Source organism: Molothrus ater, chromosome 13, assembly GCF_012460135.2.
Source record: "Molothrus ater isolate BHLD 08-10-18 breed brown headed cowbird chromosome 13, BPBGC_Mater_1.1, whole genome shotgun sequence".
Classification (NCBI taxonomy): Eukaryota; Metazoa; Chordata; class Aves; order Passeriformes; family Icteridae; genus Molothrus; species Molothrus ater.
Genome location: NC_050490.2, coordinates 6,762,297 through 6,777,313, shown reverse-complemented (window position 1 = coordinate 6,777,313; position 15,017 = coordinate 6,762,297). Strand labels below are relative to the sequence as shown.

The 15,017-nt window shown below is 40.3% G+C and overlaps 1 protein-coding gene across 1 annotated transcript in view; it reads right to left on the bottom strand.

Moving 5' to 3' along the window:
- Positions 1-5,000: 5,000 nt before the first annotated feature.
- ALDH1A2 (aldehyde dehydrogenase 1 family member A2) overlaps positions 5,001-15,017 on the bottom strand; it is a 52,348-nt gene continuing 42,331 nt past the window's right edge. Inside the window, exons 8-13 of the mRNA XM_036389893.2 lie at positions 14,780-14,882; positions 12,106-12,290; positions 11,222-11,386; positions 10,632-10,789; positions 9,800-9,874; positions 5,001-7,197 (exon numbers count right to left, since the gene is read on the bottom strand). Coding sequence (XP_036245786.1) covers positions 7,125-7,197; positions 9,800-9,874; positions 10,632-10,789; positions 11,222-11,386; positions 12,106-12,290; positions 14,780-14,882 — 759 coding nt within the window. The 3' untranslated portion in view covers positions 5,001-7,124. The remainder of the gene's footprint in view (positions 7,198-9,799; positions 9,875-10,631; positions 10,790-11,221; positions 11,387-12,105; positions 12,291-14,779; positions 14,883-15,017) is intronic.

Sequence of the window (15,017 nt, the reverse complement as noted above, 5' to 3'; positions counted from 1 at the left end):
GATCTGTGCATCTTTGTGTCTTTTTTAAAGGCATTGGGCAGCTGGAGCCTACTATCATTTTCCCACTAGAGTGATCTGAAATAGTTCATCAGAAAGGTTCACAAAAGGGAATCTAATGGGACTTGTGGCATGTCAGATGTTCCCTAAGGAAACTCCTGTAAGAGTCTGCTTTACCAGTGGTATTTCCTGGGCATTTTCCCCCAGAAACATGTTTGCCCTTGGGAGGCAAATGCTGCAAGGGGAACACTGTTGAGGGGCTGGGCTGCAGCAAAGACAGAGTAGGAATTGTTCTGGATTTTGCCACAGTCTCATTATGGGAGTAGGTGGTTCTGTGTGTATTGGTCTGTTCAGAGATCTGGCCAATTTAGCAGTTCCCAGGAGCAGTGTAGCAATGGCTTCATGTAGCTTAAGGTGTGCAGTGTGCACTGTGGAGAAACATGGGAGAGATTTTCAAGGAAGGATCTTGCTCCGGTTTAGTTTCATGCCAGGATGGAAGGGGTGTGGTGCTCTCAGCAGCCTCCTCCCTCACACCGGATGTGGCGCCCCTGTGGTAAGGCAGCCCTGGGGCAATGCAGCATCCTGGGGTGGGAGCTTTCCTGGTCCTGCTCAGGAGCTCCAGGCTACTCAGGAACAGACTGGTAATTCTGTCAATGCCCATTTCTTTGGCAACAATATGTTTTTTTTTCCTTGATTTCACAGCCAGCTTGTATTCAAAATAGAATATGTGTGCATGTGATGCTGAAGGATTAAGGCCGATGAGTATTTGGTGACTGTTCTGGACTCCTTAGAATACTTGATTTGAATAGAGTCTGTCTACTTAGTCCCCATAGCTCTACACCTTGGGATAGGCATCTGACCAGCCAGCTCTGAGCAAGAACCATATTATTCTCTGGTGAATGAATAAGCTGTGAGTTCTAACCCAGTAGTGTCAGATGCCACTAGGCATCCCCTAGTGGAGAGTGCTTTAGTCAAAATCCCTTATCTGCAGTTTCTTGGTGGGAGCAAAGAATGTCTTTCCATTCAGCATCCTTCCCAGAAATCTGACTGTTTGTGATGTTCAAAATCAAAAACTAAAAGAAGACTTCGCTTGGCAGGCACTGACTGTGCTTTGAGATTAGATGTCAAGTGCCAAAGACTGTGGGAGAGGTTTTGGACAAACAGAAAGCAGAAAACAGCAGAAAGCTCTCAGGAGATCCTGCTCTATGTCCCATCTTGTGTTATGGTGAGAGTATGGAGAGAGAAAAGTGGTGGACCGTGAGCTGGAGCCCTTTTGCAAGGGCAAGCAGTAGAAACACATACTCTTTTTGTTTGGTAGCAGGAGTGAGGTGCACACAAACATCTTGCTAATTATACTGCTCTAGGAAATGGGAACTCAGCCAGGCATACATAGAGCAGGGAAAACCCTCAGAACTGAGATAATATGAGCACCAACCTCACCATGTGGAACCATAAGGGAGAACGAGAGGGGCTAAGCAAGGTCACAAAAATGATCAAATTCTGTGAGAGCACATATACACGAGAGTATGAAGACTTTGACAAAAGCTGGTGGTGGATCATTGAGAGGCCAAGGCAGTTAAGTTCCTGCTTTGTTACATAGATAAATTGCCAAAGGAAACATTATCCAAACAGTTCTACTTCAAAGGCAAAACGACAAGCTTTGGGGAACTTGCGGTACTTTCAATCTGGCCAATAACCAAGTGTAAAGTGTAAAATATACATGTTTAGGAAGTAGGACACATGCCGTTCAAGACAGGCCTTTCCCATGCTCTCAGACCAGTGCAGCTTCATTTGATGTGCAAATGCATGATGTGTGATCTGTCCTGGCAATGTGCTGCCTGCCAGCAGCACAAACATTTCACAAGCACCCTTTTGGGTTACTCCAGCCTGCTGTGTGCACAGCCTCCTTGGCAACCTCTGCAGCTGGAGCTTTTCTTACAGTCTGTTGCTGTGGTGGTTGCACAATCCAGGTTTATGTAGTGTGTCTCATCAAGAGACTCCAGGCAGTTAAAAACACCTTGAAAGCATCCTGGAATTGCAGGATTTGATGTTAGATACTAGGATTTAATGACAATGCAAGGAATGGTTACATTGGGGAACATATCAGTAACATAGGCTCAGTTGATCCTTAAGGCAGATTGTCCCAGCCTTCCTGGATATTGGTGACTTCAGGGTATTACAGATGATGGCAAAGGCCCTCCATAATGTGTTTTTAAATTTCACATGAAATCAGGTGAAAAAAGTGTTGCCTGGAGGGCTTCCTGGCACTGCAGGCACAGCCAGAAATACATGTACTATGCACAGTACAAGCCAGCCTCTGTTATTGGATGAAACTCATCCTAATAATCCGTGAAAAGTAACAGTGCAAATGCTCACCATAAAGAAACAGTGGATTGTAGGTGTGGTCTCTCTTCAGTACTGGCTTGAGTGGATTTAAATGTATGATACCAGAAAAAAAAAAGTAGTTGTGGTCTTTATGATGCAACTGAGCTCTGGAATACTTGTGCTAGTGGGATGAGGCTGGCTTTTAGTGAGGGTTCAGGATGTAAACTCAGCTGGCAGAACTGATCAGAACCAACCATTCTTAGGAACCAGGGGCATGCAGACGTGCTTTTCCTCCCTCTCTAACAGTAAGCTGAGGACGTAGGTAGGGACATTATGGAGCAGCTGTGATGACGTACCCCAGTTGTACCAAGAGGCAAATCAGCCTTGTGCCTCCTCTGACTGTGTTGGGGCAGATTCCCAGTCCTGTGTGTATGTGCAGCCTAAGGCATAGATAACCAGGCACTTGGTGCTGAGCACTACCCATTGCAGCAGCTGTGGCTACACAGAAAACTTAACCTGCTCTGCACCACTGAAATGCCTGAACTTGTGCTGCAGCCAGCTGTAATCATCTGTTACTTGTGTTAACCTTGAATTCCAGCATGTCAGTTCCAGTCCTCGGAGAAAAATTAGGGAAGTGCTTATTGAAACCAGCATCCCAGCACTCCACACTGTGCTGGGTGGAAGAGGGAAGTGGGACCCCAAGCCTCAAGAGCCTTAGTAGTAGCATATTCTAGCCACACTTGAGTCATGTGAGATTATACCTCTATTCTCACTTTAGACTGATCTATCCTTATAAATGGCCCAACTTCATGCTTAAGCCCCGTGGTTCCTTCAGGAGTTCCTGAGCTTTCTGGCTGAGCCACACACAGTTCCCTGATACCTGTGCACTGTCAGTGGACACAGAAGATACAGTGAAGATACAGAAAGAATTATAGACTGTGTGTTTAATGAGGACAAGGGAGGAAGATGGGTTTTATGCAGCTGTAGTCTAATGTGCTGAGAGAAATCTGTTTGAATGGGTTGGGAATGCTGATGGCATCTAATAGCCACAAAGGCTTTTCCTGCTTCCTGATAGATATAGCACTGTGAATATCAGTCATTGTGGTCTGAAGTTGTTTGGAGAAAAATAACTTCCTGTGTTGATGGACTTAGCATGCAGTAAATGGAGACGTATGGATGCAAATGTAAGGTGGTAAATGTAGCTCTCCAGAGCTCTACGTGTAACCATGCAGAGTCATAAGTAAAAAGTACAGTGCATTGCTTGTCTTTGACCTCCTCTCTAGCTCAGCTGGTGCCCTGGATTCAGTGTTACTATGGTTCTTTATTTCCAGGACAGAACTGAGAAATAACAGGGTGCTGTGACACACAGTGCCACTGCATATGCAAGGTAAGATTTTTCATCCTGGCCTCTGTGGGGAGAAGGAGCAAGAGCATTCTCTGTAACAGGGCACAAATAAATCTGTGAATGCTATCCAAGTAGTGTCAATATCTGCTGCTTTGTCTGAAGGCCACAGAACTGAAACTTTTTGCCTTTCTTCACATCCTTTTCTAGAAGAAATACACAATTAGTTCCAAACTCTCCCTTTACTACGCCTCTACACTTATATTGATACATTCACTTTCACTGGCTGGAACTTTGCTCATTTCACTAGAAGATACTCCTTGTTTTCAGTGGGTTCCAGAACAACCTTCCTTCTTTTGTTTTGCTTTCAGAAAAGGTCTCTATTTCTTGTGCCTGTGTGACTGCTTGGAGTGCTGAGACAGGTGGCAAGTGGGTCAGAGAGATGGGGAGTATGGAAAGTGCTAATTGTGTCCACCCAAAGTCCCACGACAGAGTTGTCCATGCCACTTGTTAAATAGAAATGATACTCTGCTTAATATATACCTGATATTCCAGACTTTCAGGAACAGTGCTCCTTCCTAAGAATGCAATTTCCTTCCTATTATTGAGTTTTATTCTCTTTTATCCCATCTATTCTAGTCAAGTTACTTCACTGTGATTGCCTCTCCAGTGTTGATTAAACCAACGGTATTACTCTGTGACACTGAGGTGTGACCACTGCTTGAGAAACAATGAAGTAGCTTGGCAGTATTAACTGAGTAGTTACTTTACCTAAATAGGCACCATTTCAAAAAGGAATGCAGTTCCTGGCAATGAAAGTAACCTGGAATAAAGGCACTGCTTGAGGGAGTGCTGTGGGTAGTACCTGGCTATGTGAATTCAGTCTGTCCTTGTCCCATTTTAGCATTTTGAAATCAAAATTAAGTAGACTATCTCTCCATAAAAGCTCTGAGTGATAATTTAATAATCTCTGTGAAACATCTACTAAGAGAATAAAAAGGCATAATGATTTTTTAAAACATTATCCAAAAATCAAGCTGGGATGCAGCAGTTTGCAAGGGTGCCCCACTGGTTTTGATGACTTCAGAACTGCCCCAATAGCTAAACTTTATGACCAGAAGGGTGAGGATGAACTTTGACTATGACCTAGATCTGCAATTCACGAGTGTTTTCATACAGCTGCAATAATATTCCAGAAAATGTAATTGGCCTTTTACTTCATTCACTTTTGCAAATGAAAATAAAGCTACTGTGAGAGCAGATCTTTTGCTAAGAAAATATTTTTTTTAATATTTTTATAGCTCTGTCAACAATAAAGGAGTCTCACAGTCTAAAGTCTTTCTCTAAACCTTTTTAATGGAAAAAACTTCATAGAAAATATCCTTTTACTTTTTTAATAACATATAACTATATACATGATTAAAAACTGTAACAAAAAGCTGCAGGGACTGGAAAAATGTTTTGTTGGATCCATGCAGATGGTACATCTAAAAAAGGATTTCACAAATCCATGTACATCAAATGGAGCTGCAGTGACAGGGTTGAAAAAAATGGCAACTCTATATTATTTACCTGAATGTATTGGGAATAAAGCACAGACATACAAAATACATGAAAAGAATACAAAAGAGTACATGGTGTAAATGCTGTAAGCACAGGAAGTTTCTTTTTTAAGCAAATAGGAGAAAAGAAGTAAAATCTCCTTTTTCACATTTTATACTGCAGTTTAAAAGATAACTAATCTCTTACTTGCTGTATTTTGTTTTTCTTCACTCTGACATACACTACAGTAGAAGTATATGGCATTTGAATTTAACAACTCAGGAATACTTTGATTTATCTCCATGTCTGTGAATGTACTATCAGTTCTCAATAATGACATGTAGACATATTGCTTAGAAACACATACACAGTTTGACATGAGTTACAAAATACTGAGGGCCACCACACCACAAAGTGCTGGAGACTTGTCCTGATCCAGCAGTATGTTGAAGGACACATACAACTGCAAATCTAAGAGGGATTCCTCAGAGACTAAAGGAAGTTAAGAACATGCAGAAGTTAGTTTCTGATCAGGGCTGGAGTTTGAACAGTTCATAGCATAGGAAAACTTAGAGGCTGTAATTCTGTCCTTACACCTCAGATTGTGTAGCTGCACTGTGTGGATTATTTACTTCTAAAATAGATTTTCTTAATTCTAAGTTAAAACATAAATGAAACCTCTTTAAAAGAATCTGGGGAATTGATGAGCTCTGCAGCTGAAAAAAGACAGAGATAGTGTTTAGTTTGTCAGTGACAGATTTGAAGAGATTCTGTAGGCAGCAGGTAATAATATGACAGGCTGTAAATACCTCAGCTCTGAAAGAACTTGCTTATATTTTTGTCCTGGATCCAAAAAACCCAAATAATTGAAAGCTCAATACCAGCCAGTAATATCACCTGAGGTGCACAAGCATGGTGAGGATGGCAAAACATCATTTAGTAAAAGCTGTAACAAGTACTTAATGATTCCCAGTGTAACCACAGGCAGTTAATAGCAGACAAATAAATGGAGCCTGTGCGTGCATATATTTGTTTAAAAAAGAAAAAAGGTGAAAGCAACAACAGTAACAACAACAACAACAAAACTAGACAAGCAGTGAAAGCTAAAATATTCTGTGAAGCCTTGGAATCTGTTCCTGTTCTCGTTAACACCCACCCACCCTGTCTGGCCTTGCTCTTTTGGCAGGCAGGTAAATCCCTTCAAGTTCCTGTAAGTGAAGGACTTTTTGCTTATAGCAAGACATAAAGTCATTATGAAAATAAGCTTTGAAATCCAAATTGCTGTGAGCCATGAAAGCCAAATCTCACTGATAAGTATTTGGCTTTCATTGGCCATGCAGCAGATTGATTCCCTCCCCAGTCTGACCTCTTTCTGTGGGCATGCTAATTGGAAAGTTGCCACTATACCAGGTTTGAGGCCATTACCATTCAGAGTCTTTTATTTTTTAAGAACATCAATGACACTTGCTTGTGTTGTTCATTGCTAGTGTTCTGGGTAAAATTTGGGTTGTAGAGCCCTGATTGAAACTACAATGTTAGTACAAGGCAGGTCTGTTTGAGAAGGCAACCTGAAAGCAGTAAGACTTATTTTGTTTATTTAAGGAAGAGATAAATGTGTGTGTGCATGCATTTGCATTTAACAGTTTTATAGCTGGAACCATTATTGAATGATGCCCAGTAGCAATTTTATCTCATTAAGATTTGTTTTATAAAGATGTAACGATTCTCAGGAGAGTTTTATGAAAACATGCAAAGTTGGTTTGCATTACGTACTCAGTTATGTGCCCAGTATATATGTTGCAACTTAATTTCTTAAATATATATTGTGTAACACTTTTTATTCCTGAGTGCTGGTCTCCATAAGGAATAGAGAAGGTGGCATCATGTGCTCTTCTGCACAACACGGTCCTCTGTAATTTTAGGAGTTCTTCTGAGGGATCTTTATTGTCACAGTTTTAACTTCAGAATATTCTCTCAATCCACATTCACCCCTGAAGAAGAAATTGCAGCATCAGTTTATACCAGGTATTGTTTATCAAGAAAAAATTTGTGATGAATTCTAAGGCAAATATTTTTCAAAAGCTGAAAAGCTACACTTGCTGAATAGGAAGATGGGTTATGCCAGACATTCAGAGCAGAAGAGTCAGTGTGTGCTCAGTTAAAGGGCTTGATTGTCCTCACAGCCTAATACAGGCAGCAAAATCATCCTATTCCATGGCCACTCTGGGTCTGCTGGGATTGCACTTTGGTGTCAGAGTGAGAACAAAGGTTGGGTCTGTGAAGAGGAAGGAGCCCATGGGTCAAATCTGCATGGTGCTGTCCCTTGATTGTGTAGGTGTGAGGGAAGGGGAACAAAATGCTTTTTAAGAAGAAATATTACATATTCTCTTCCCTCCCTCAGTCCAGGAGAAGAAAAGATAAGAGATTTACAACTCCAAGCTATTCTCCTGCTTGCATTTGTTTTTCAGAATGCAGGTGTGCAGTGCTATGTCTCAGAGCTATCCATACAATAACAATTCTTATGACATTAAAGGAGAGTTCTGAAGTAGAATGGCACTTCCTTCCCTTGAAGACATTTGGACAGAGGCCAGAATTTTGGGGATAAATATTAAATAATATAATATGTAATATGATATGGCCACGTATGGTTATGTGGGGTGAATCATCCAATTTTTAATTACAGGATTTAAATTTTACATCTCCCAGGTAAGAAGCTTTAAAGAAACATGAATGAAAAAAACCCAAACCCCATGTCTTCTGGACCTCTTCAAAGATACAAGAATATTGTAAGTAGTCTTAATGCAATCAGAAATCACTGGTATTGTGTACCCTACCAGGATGCAGATACCCTGCTACCTTTTTTAGGAGTATAAAATGAGCATAACAGTTCTCAGCTTGGTGTTGATTCTTTGCCCATGTGTGATGATAACCTGTGAATTTAAATGCTGGACCAGAACAAGTCCCAGATAATGCAGTGCTGGCACAAGCAGCACAGTGGCCCAGTTACGATCTGCCTGTAACATAGTGTCACCTTAGCAATGACACACTTATGTATGGACACTGTTTTCTGTAATTGCCTGACTCAACATTATTTATGCTGTAAAATGTGTGCCTTAAAAACAAGAATGTAGGAAACTGGCTTTTTAATAAAAGGTATGCAGGTATTAATGCAGGGTGGAGAAGGTGAATTAGAAGGTGGTATCTGATCAAAGAGGTTCTGAAAGGAGTAGAATAATTACTCATAGGTAGGTTTTCAGGCATCTTTGTAAGATGGAGATTATTGCCATTCCAAACATTTATTGTTTATGATGAATACTTTCAAAGCCTATAGTGGGAATCAAGTGTGCAATTACCACAGATTTTTCCATGAGAGCTGGGGTGCTGCCTGGGTTTCCCCCTTTTCAAGAGCTCTGCAACATTGATATGTGAATATTTTGCTTGCAGTTGAACCTCCCTGGAGTCAGTGGGGTCACCCCTGGGTGTCAGGTTACTCATGTGCTCTATCAAGCTTAGTAGTTTTAGAATATTTTCACAATGATAAGAGTTAGATGACCTGACATATTTATGCCAGTGTGAGATCACCTCATAACTCATGAATGTGAATGGTATGAATGTGTTATTCAAAGTACTCCCTAACGAGGGAAAATACTTCAGACTTCATAAAGCTTATTTTATAGATCAAGTTGTATACTTCAACATATTTAAAGTTTTAAAGAGTTTGACCTTACTTTAGTTTTACTGCTGAGTTTGCCATTAGCCATAAGCTATTTTGAAAACTTAGGTGAGACATATCTGGTACACATACCTCCTGCACAGAAATTAATTGAATCCCTGGTATGTAACCAATCTGGGGCTGATGCAATTGCTAAACTTCCTTGTGATTGTAATGAGAATGAGAAACTGGTAAGACTTTAAATTAGGTACATGGGACGATATTTGAGTGTGGAGCTCCATTTCAAAATATTTGGCACTTAGTACTAAATGGAATGATAGAAAGCTTTATAATGGCAAGTGGATTTTTTCAAAGAGGTGTAAACACATTTGTTTCCTTCTCTTTGCCTGATTTCATTGTTTAAACATCTGCAAGCTGATAACTTTTTTATAAAATTCAAATGCACCTGTATTAATAAATATAGTGAAAACTGAAAAAAGAAAAGGAAAAACTACCAAGAGAGGCACAATACATGCCAAAACAACTCTGAAACAAGTACACCAAACCAGTCAACAAGCACTCAGCAGCACCAAAGGGAGAGTCTTTCTGAACAGCAATGCTTAATATTGCTAAAAAATCCTTCCAGAAAACACAGGTTACAAGTTCAGAAAAATACTCAGAAATTTTCAGTTTCTTTCAGGATAAGAAGAGAATTCCAATAAATTAGTTTGCAGTGTTAATAAAAAAAAATATAAAAGGTGGTCTTACAATGCAAATCAATTGCATTTAGAACCAGTAACGATGATTAAAAGTTACCTTATGTTATGCTCTGATTTTCAGGCTGGAATATTTCTGGATCTTAATTTGCATGGAAGCATTCACTAATGTTTATTAAGTTGTAGAGTTGAAAACAATTTAGAAAACAGCAGTGGAATACTTACATCTCTCTCCCATTGCCAGACATTTTGAATCCTCCAAAAGGACTTTGGGCATTTAAGGCATTGTAGCAATTTATCCTGTAACAGGAAGAGGCATTAAGTCCAGCTGCACTGCCAGAAAGACCTTTGGATAACTCAGAGAGAGGCTGAAACTTGTGGAGCTAAGGACACTCTATACCTCTTAGTAATAACAAACTTGTTTCATGTTGAAAAGAAATGAGGGATTTATGCTACAAAAACAACAATCTGCTTCTCACTCCTAAGGAGAATTGGATTTGACCTGTGAAGGCAGGAGGAGAGCACCATACCCTTGGACACATCTTCAGTAATGAACTGTTAATCTGCTGCCAAACCTCAGTGCCAGTTTATAGCAATGAGCTGTTAGATTTGAGTTTGCTCTCTTTCTCCCTAATTTCTTGCAGGTCTTTACTCAGGTTTGATATATTAAATTGCAAGCTACTAAACTCTAGAGTTGGCATCCCCATTCCTAAAGACTGGAGAGGAGGTGTCCCCTCAGTTCCTTAATGTTGTAGAAAGTACAATCCTCTGTGCCTTTAGTAAACCCTGCCCGGTGTCCTGTGCTCCCCAGAAGGGACGGTGTACCCTGCTTGTTCTCAGTAAGGCTGCTCAGCACTGGCTGCTCCTGGGAAGCAAGGTGCTCTCCAGCTCCAGCAGCATTCCCCAGCACTGAGCAGCCACAGAACCCCCCACTGCTGTCCATGGCTTGGCCAGTGATCCACCACTAGGATGGGCTGCAGAGGGTGCAAAACTGAAGTGAAATCATGATAGTGAGTCAAACTCTTGTATCTTCAAGAGTGGGATAACTTCTGCTTACCAGACTGTCCCAGCCTGCATTGCTGAAGAGACTGTCAGGGCCTTGTTTATGTCATTTGTAAAGACAGCAGCTACCAGCCCAAAATCAGAATTGTTGGCTCTCTCTATAACTTCATCCATGGTTTTAAATCTCAGTATTTCTTGAACAGGCCCAAAAATCTGCAACAAAGATTAATAATTAATAAAATATCTCCCTCAGAGGCATTTTATTCTTGTTTTATTCTGCTTTCTTAATTATCTTCTCTCTCCTATTGTACCCTTTAAAATTTCCCACAGCAAAATTTAGTGATAAATAGTGACAATATCTGTCTGTAAAACTGCATGAATTTTCCAAAGCAGGTGCCTCAGGGGAACTTGTCCATTCCACCCATATCTCCTCTTTGATATCTGAGACCTTACAGTCAGTGACAAAAATGGAGCTTCCTTACCCAGCTGATGTCACTTGCTGTGTGCAAAAGGAATTCTGAAAAGATTTTTTTTTTAATATGGTCATAATTTTCACTCTGAAGATTTTGTCTTAGGAATTAAACAAAAGGAAAAAAAGTAATATTTAGGACATTTTAAAAAGCTCTTGCCCACACATGTGAATACCTCCTCCTTGGCAATCCGCATGTCATCTGTTACATTGGAAAACACTGTAGGTTCAATGAAGAATCCCTTTCTTCCCAGCCCCTTTCCCCCACATTCAAGTTTTGCTCCTTCAGTGATGCCACTTTGAATGAGTTCCAAGATCTTGTTGTATTGTTTTTTATCAATCTGAAAGAGAGAAAAAGCTGTTTGATGTACTTGACAACCAAGTCTAAATAGGTGTTTTTAGACAAGTCAGGTTCCAGTGAATCTGTTCCTGCTTCCATTCACTGCTCTTTGAGCTGCAGATGCCAAAGATCTGCAAGCAGGTGCTGACTGTGACCTCAGACTTCTGAAGATGTGTCACCTTATGTCTGTAGCTTAACCCACACTCTTACTAAACAATCTAGTTTACAAGCACAAAATAAAGCAGATCATTATGTTTTGCCCCAGATTAACTTCCTGAAAACGTTATAAGCCAAGCTGATTATTAGTGGTAGGAACATTTTCTAAAGACTTATTTCTGATTATGCCCATCTTCTGCTTAGAATTTCTGGATATCCAAGCACAGTAACTGTTGTAGACAGTTCTTGACAGTTAAGTGCTCACAGAGACTTTTAAGAGCTTCTCACAGTTTACAGCTGTATTTTGGGGGCTCAAGATCCAAATCTTGCTCTTAAAACTGGAAGGCAAACATTGATATTTAAACTGAGATTTTTTTATTTAACAAGGAACACCTCAGAGCTGCAGAGCTTATTTACTCCTTCAGAATTTTAATCTTGAAAACATGTATCGTGTCAGCTACCCTGGACTTTGAGTGAATGTTCATTGACTGAACTCTGCCTTAGTAGAGTTTAAATACTTCCAGGCACCTCCTGGGCTGTAGAGCCAATGCCCTAATCCTTTACCTGTGGACCTTGTTCTGTAGTTGGGTCAAAAGGACTCCCCACAACTCTCCTCTTTGCACGTTCTACACTTCTTCTGACAAACTCTTCGTAGATTGATTCTTCCACGTAAATCCGTGAGCCTGCAGTGCAGCATTGACCTTGATTGAAGAAGACTCCTTGGTGAGCTTGTTCCACAGCATAGTCCACTGAAAAACAAGACAGCACATGTTGCACTGGAACAAATGGACAAATCTGCCTTTGCACCAGTGCTGTGTGTATTACACAGTGCCCCATTCCCAAAACTTCAGTAGGAGCATTTGGCTAAATAAAACTAAATCAAGACATCCAGTAGTTGTGTCGGGTCAGAAACTAGCATGATTCCCACTGGAAAAGCTAAGACAGGGCCTTAGCAGTCAATAGGAGTAAGGTATGCAAGAACAACTTCACCCATGACTTATATCCAGCAACATATCATTTACCAAGTAAAACCCTTAAGGGAACCTCAGAAGCAGGATGTGCCCCACATAAATACATCTGACTGGGTCACTATATGAGAAGAAAATTTTTTTGTGATCCTAGGTTGGCAATGGGTTATTTATACTCCATGTGGGAGAATTACAGCAAAACAAATACATGGGTAAATTTGACTTTGATAATGGCAAGACCTGTCCTTCCCAAAAAGCCAGATTCTTTTTCTGCAACATAGAAATTTCCTCTTGGCCCATGCAGGTGACTGGGTAAGGCCTTAAAATTATAGGTCTGTTACAGAACAATCAACCTTTGGTTTCTACTCTAACTTCCTTGGAGGTACAACTGACACATTCTGTTCAAGCAGGAGAGAGGATCTGGTCTTATTTAGACATTCAAGGCCACATTCTTACTTTGGGTGTAATAACTGACTAGAAAAGAATAATGAATTAATCCCTAAGCAGTGATGCCCTACAGCACTGTAATACCTCTGTTACCAGTTGTAGCACTGTGTATAATCTTTTATGGACTAAACAAAGCAACAGTGCTTTAGTTTCAGCACATTCTAGACAACTCTGTCTAAGAGAAATGTCTTTTTATGCCCTCAGTGTGGTCTTAAGAAAAATTATATGGGGTGTTCCTTGGACCACATTTAAATTTTCCCTGGCAGCTCCATGGAGATTGAAAGCACCAGTGGATAGCTGTGATTAACTAATGTTTCTTCTCTATTGTTAACAGTTTTTCACCATGAGGGGCTCTAACCATTCTTCTCTGTTTTTTTGGTGCACTAAACCTTCAACAGCTTTATCATGCTTTCTGCTAACTTTTGGCACACAGTGTTCCTCAAGCAGAACAAACAACTCCTTTGGAATGGTGAGCCAGTTGCTGTTTTTAAATAATCAGAGCTTTGAAGTTTAAATCTTAGGCCAAGTACTGGAGGTTGTAATTGTGGGAAGACCAGAGAGCAGTTGTCCTTTCCCCATGGAAGGTCATAACACAGACCTGCCCCTGGCACAGGTCGCTCTACTGGAAATGTTCAGGTGTTCAAGTGTGAGTTAGCAGGTGAGGGACATTTGAGGTATGGTGATATCTGGTGGGAGGTGGAGATCAGGAACTGGGGTAGAAGGCTGGAATATCTGTGTCTGACTCCAGCTGACAAGAGCTTTTTTAGCTTACCAGGACGACTGGCTGAAATTTCAATCCTTGACTTGGTAAAGCATTTCTTTGTAGAAAAGCTGCTGGAAATTGTCAAGCTTTCCCTAGTTTTCCAGATATTGATATATTTTGAAAATGGATACAGGATTGTAACCATCTCTTGTAATTCAAAATCATTCTATTCAAATCGTCATTCAAAATCATTCTTCACTATTCACTTCCCCCTTTTAAATGAGAAGACCAAATCCTTATGTGTCTATTTATTGGGGTTGCAAAGTTCTCAGAAAGGGCATTGAGTACAGTGTGCCTGCAGCCAGCCTGAAACAAGAGCTCAGCACAAGGTGTGAACCATCTCATTCATCTTAAGGGGTGTTAACTTCAAAACCTCCTGCTGACAATTTAGATATCAACATTGTAACTATTTCATTGCTGATCATTTAAGTAGAAACTTCCAGTTTGTGTTTATATCCTGAGCTAAACAGCTGTCCTGTGCCTTCTCAGGTGCCAGAAATCTCAGCTGCACAACATCAGACATCTGCCAAAATTTTCAGCTCCCTGCAGACAGTGGCAGTGAAGATATTTCAATACACAATTCTTTAGTAGTGAAAATTTTAAAAATGGAATAATCTCCCTTTACACCTACTTAACAAAGGAACACTGCACTGACTAGATTAACAAGTCAAGTGTACATAAAAGTTGTCCCTTTTTATAATTGCTTTGAACCGAAAAAATCACAGCATTTCCAGATTTAAAGCACTAAATCACCTTGCTGCGGAGCATAAGATGGCAAATGTGTGTGGGACTAACTGTGAAAAACACCATGTCTATATGCTTGGTTATAACCTTTATTCTGCTCTCTTGTTGACTATGAATCTGTGGGTCCAAAAGTTGTATTTTATAAAACATAGCACATCTTAGATGGCTTCTGTAAGATTGAAAAGTGCCATTAGATACAGCTGTACTGCTTCACTTCACTTTATATGAAAGATGTGCCCTAAAAATAGTTATTAAAAAAAGGAAAAAGACATCATGCAATCATGTTTTTAGCAAAAATATGGAAGTGCTGACTTACAATCAGCATCTGCGAAAATAATGTTTGGGCTTTTCCCACCCAGCTCCAGTGTAACTCTCTTCAAATTACTCCTTCCAGCTGCTTCTTGGATCAGCTTCCCAACCTGAAAGGAAATGGAGACACATTTTACAGGGAATGTAGTCATACAGTTCATTTTAACAGCCAGGGTTGGCTATCAGTAGAGCAGAGCTTTAAATAATCCAGCAGGTTCTTCGTTCCAAACATATTCTCGTCAGTA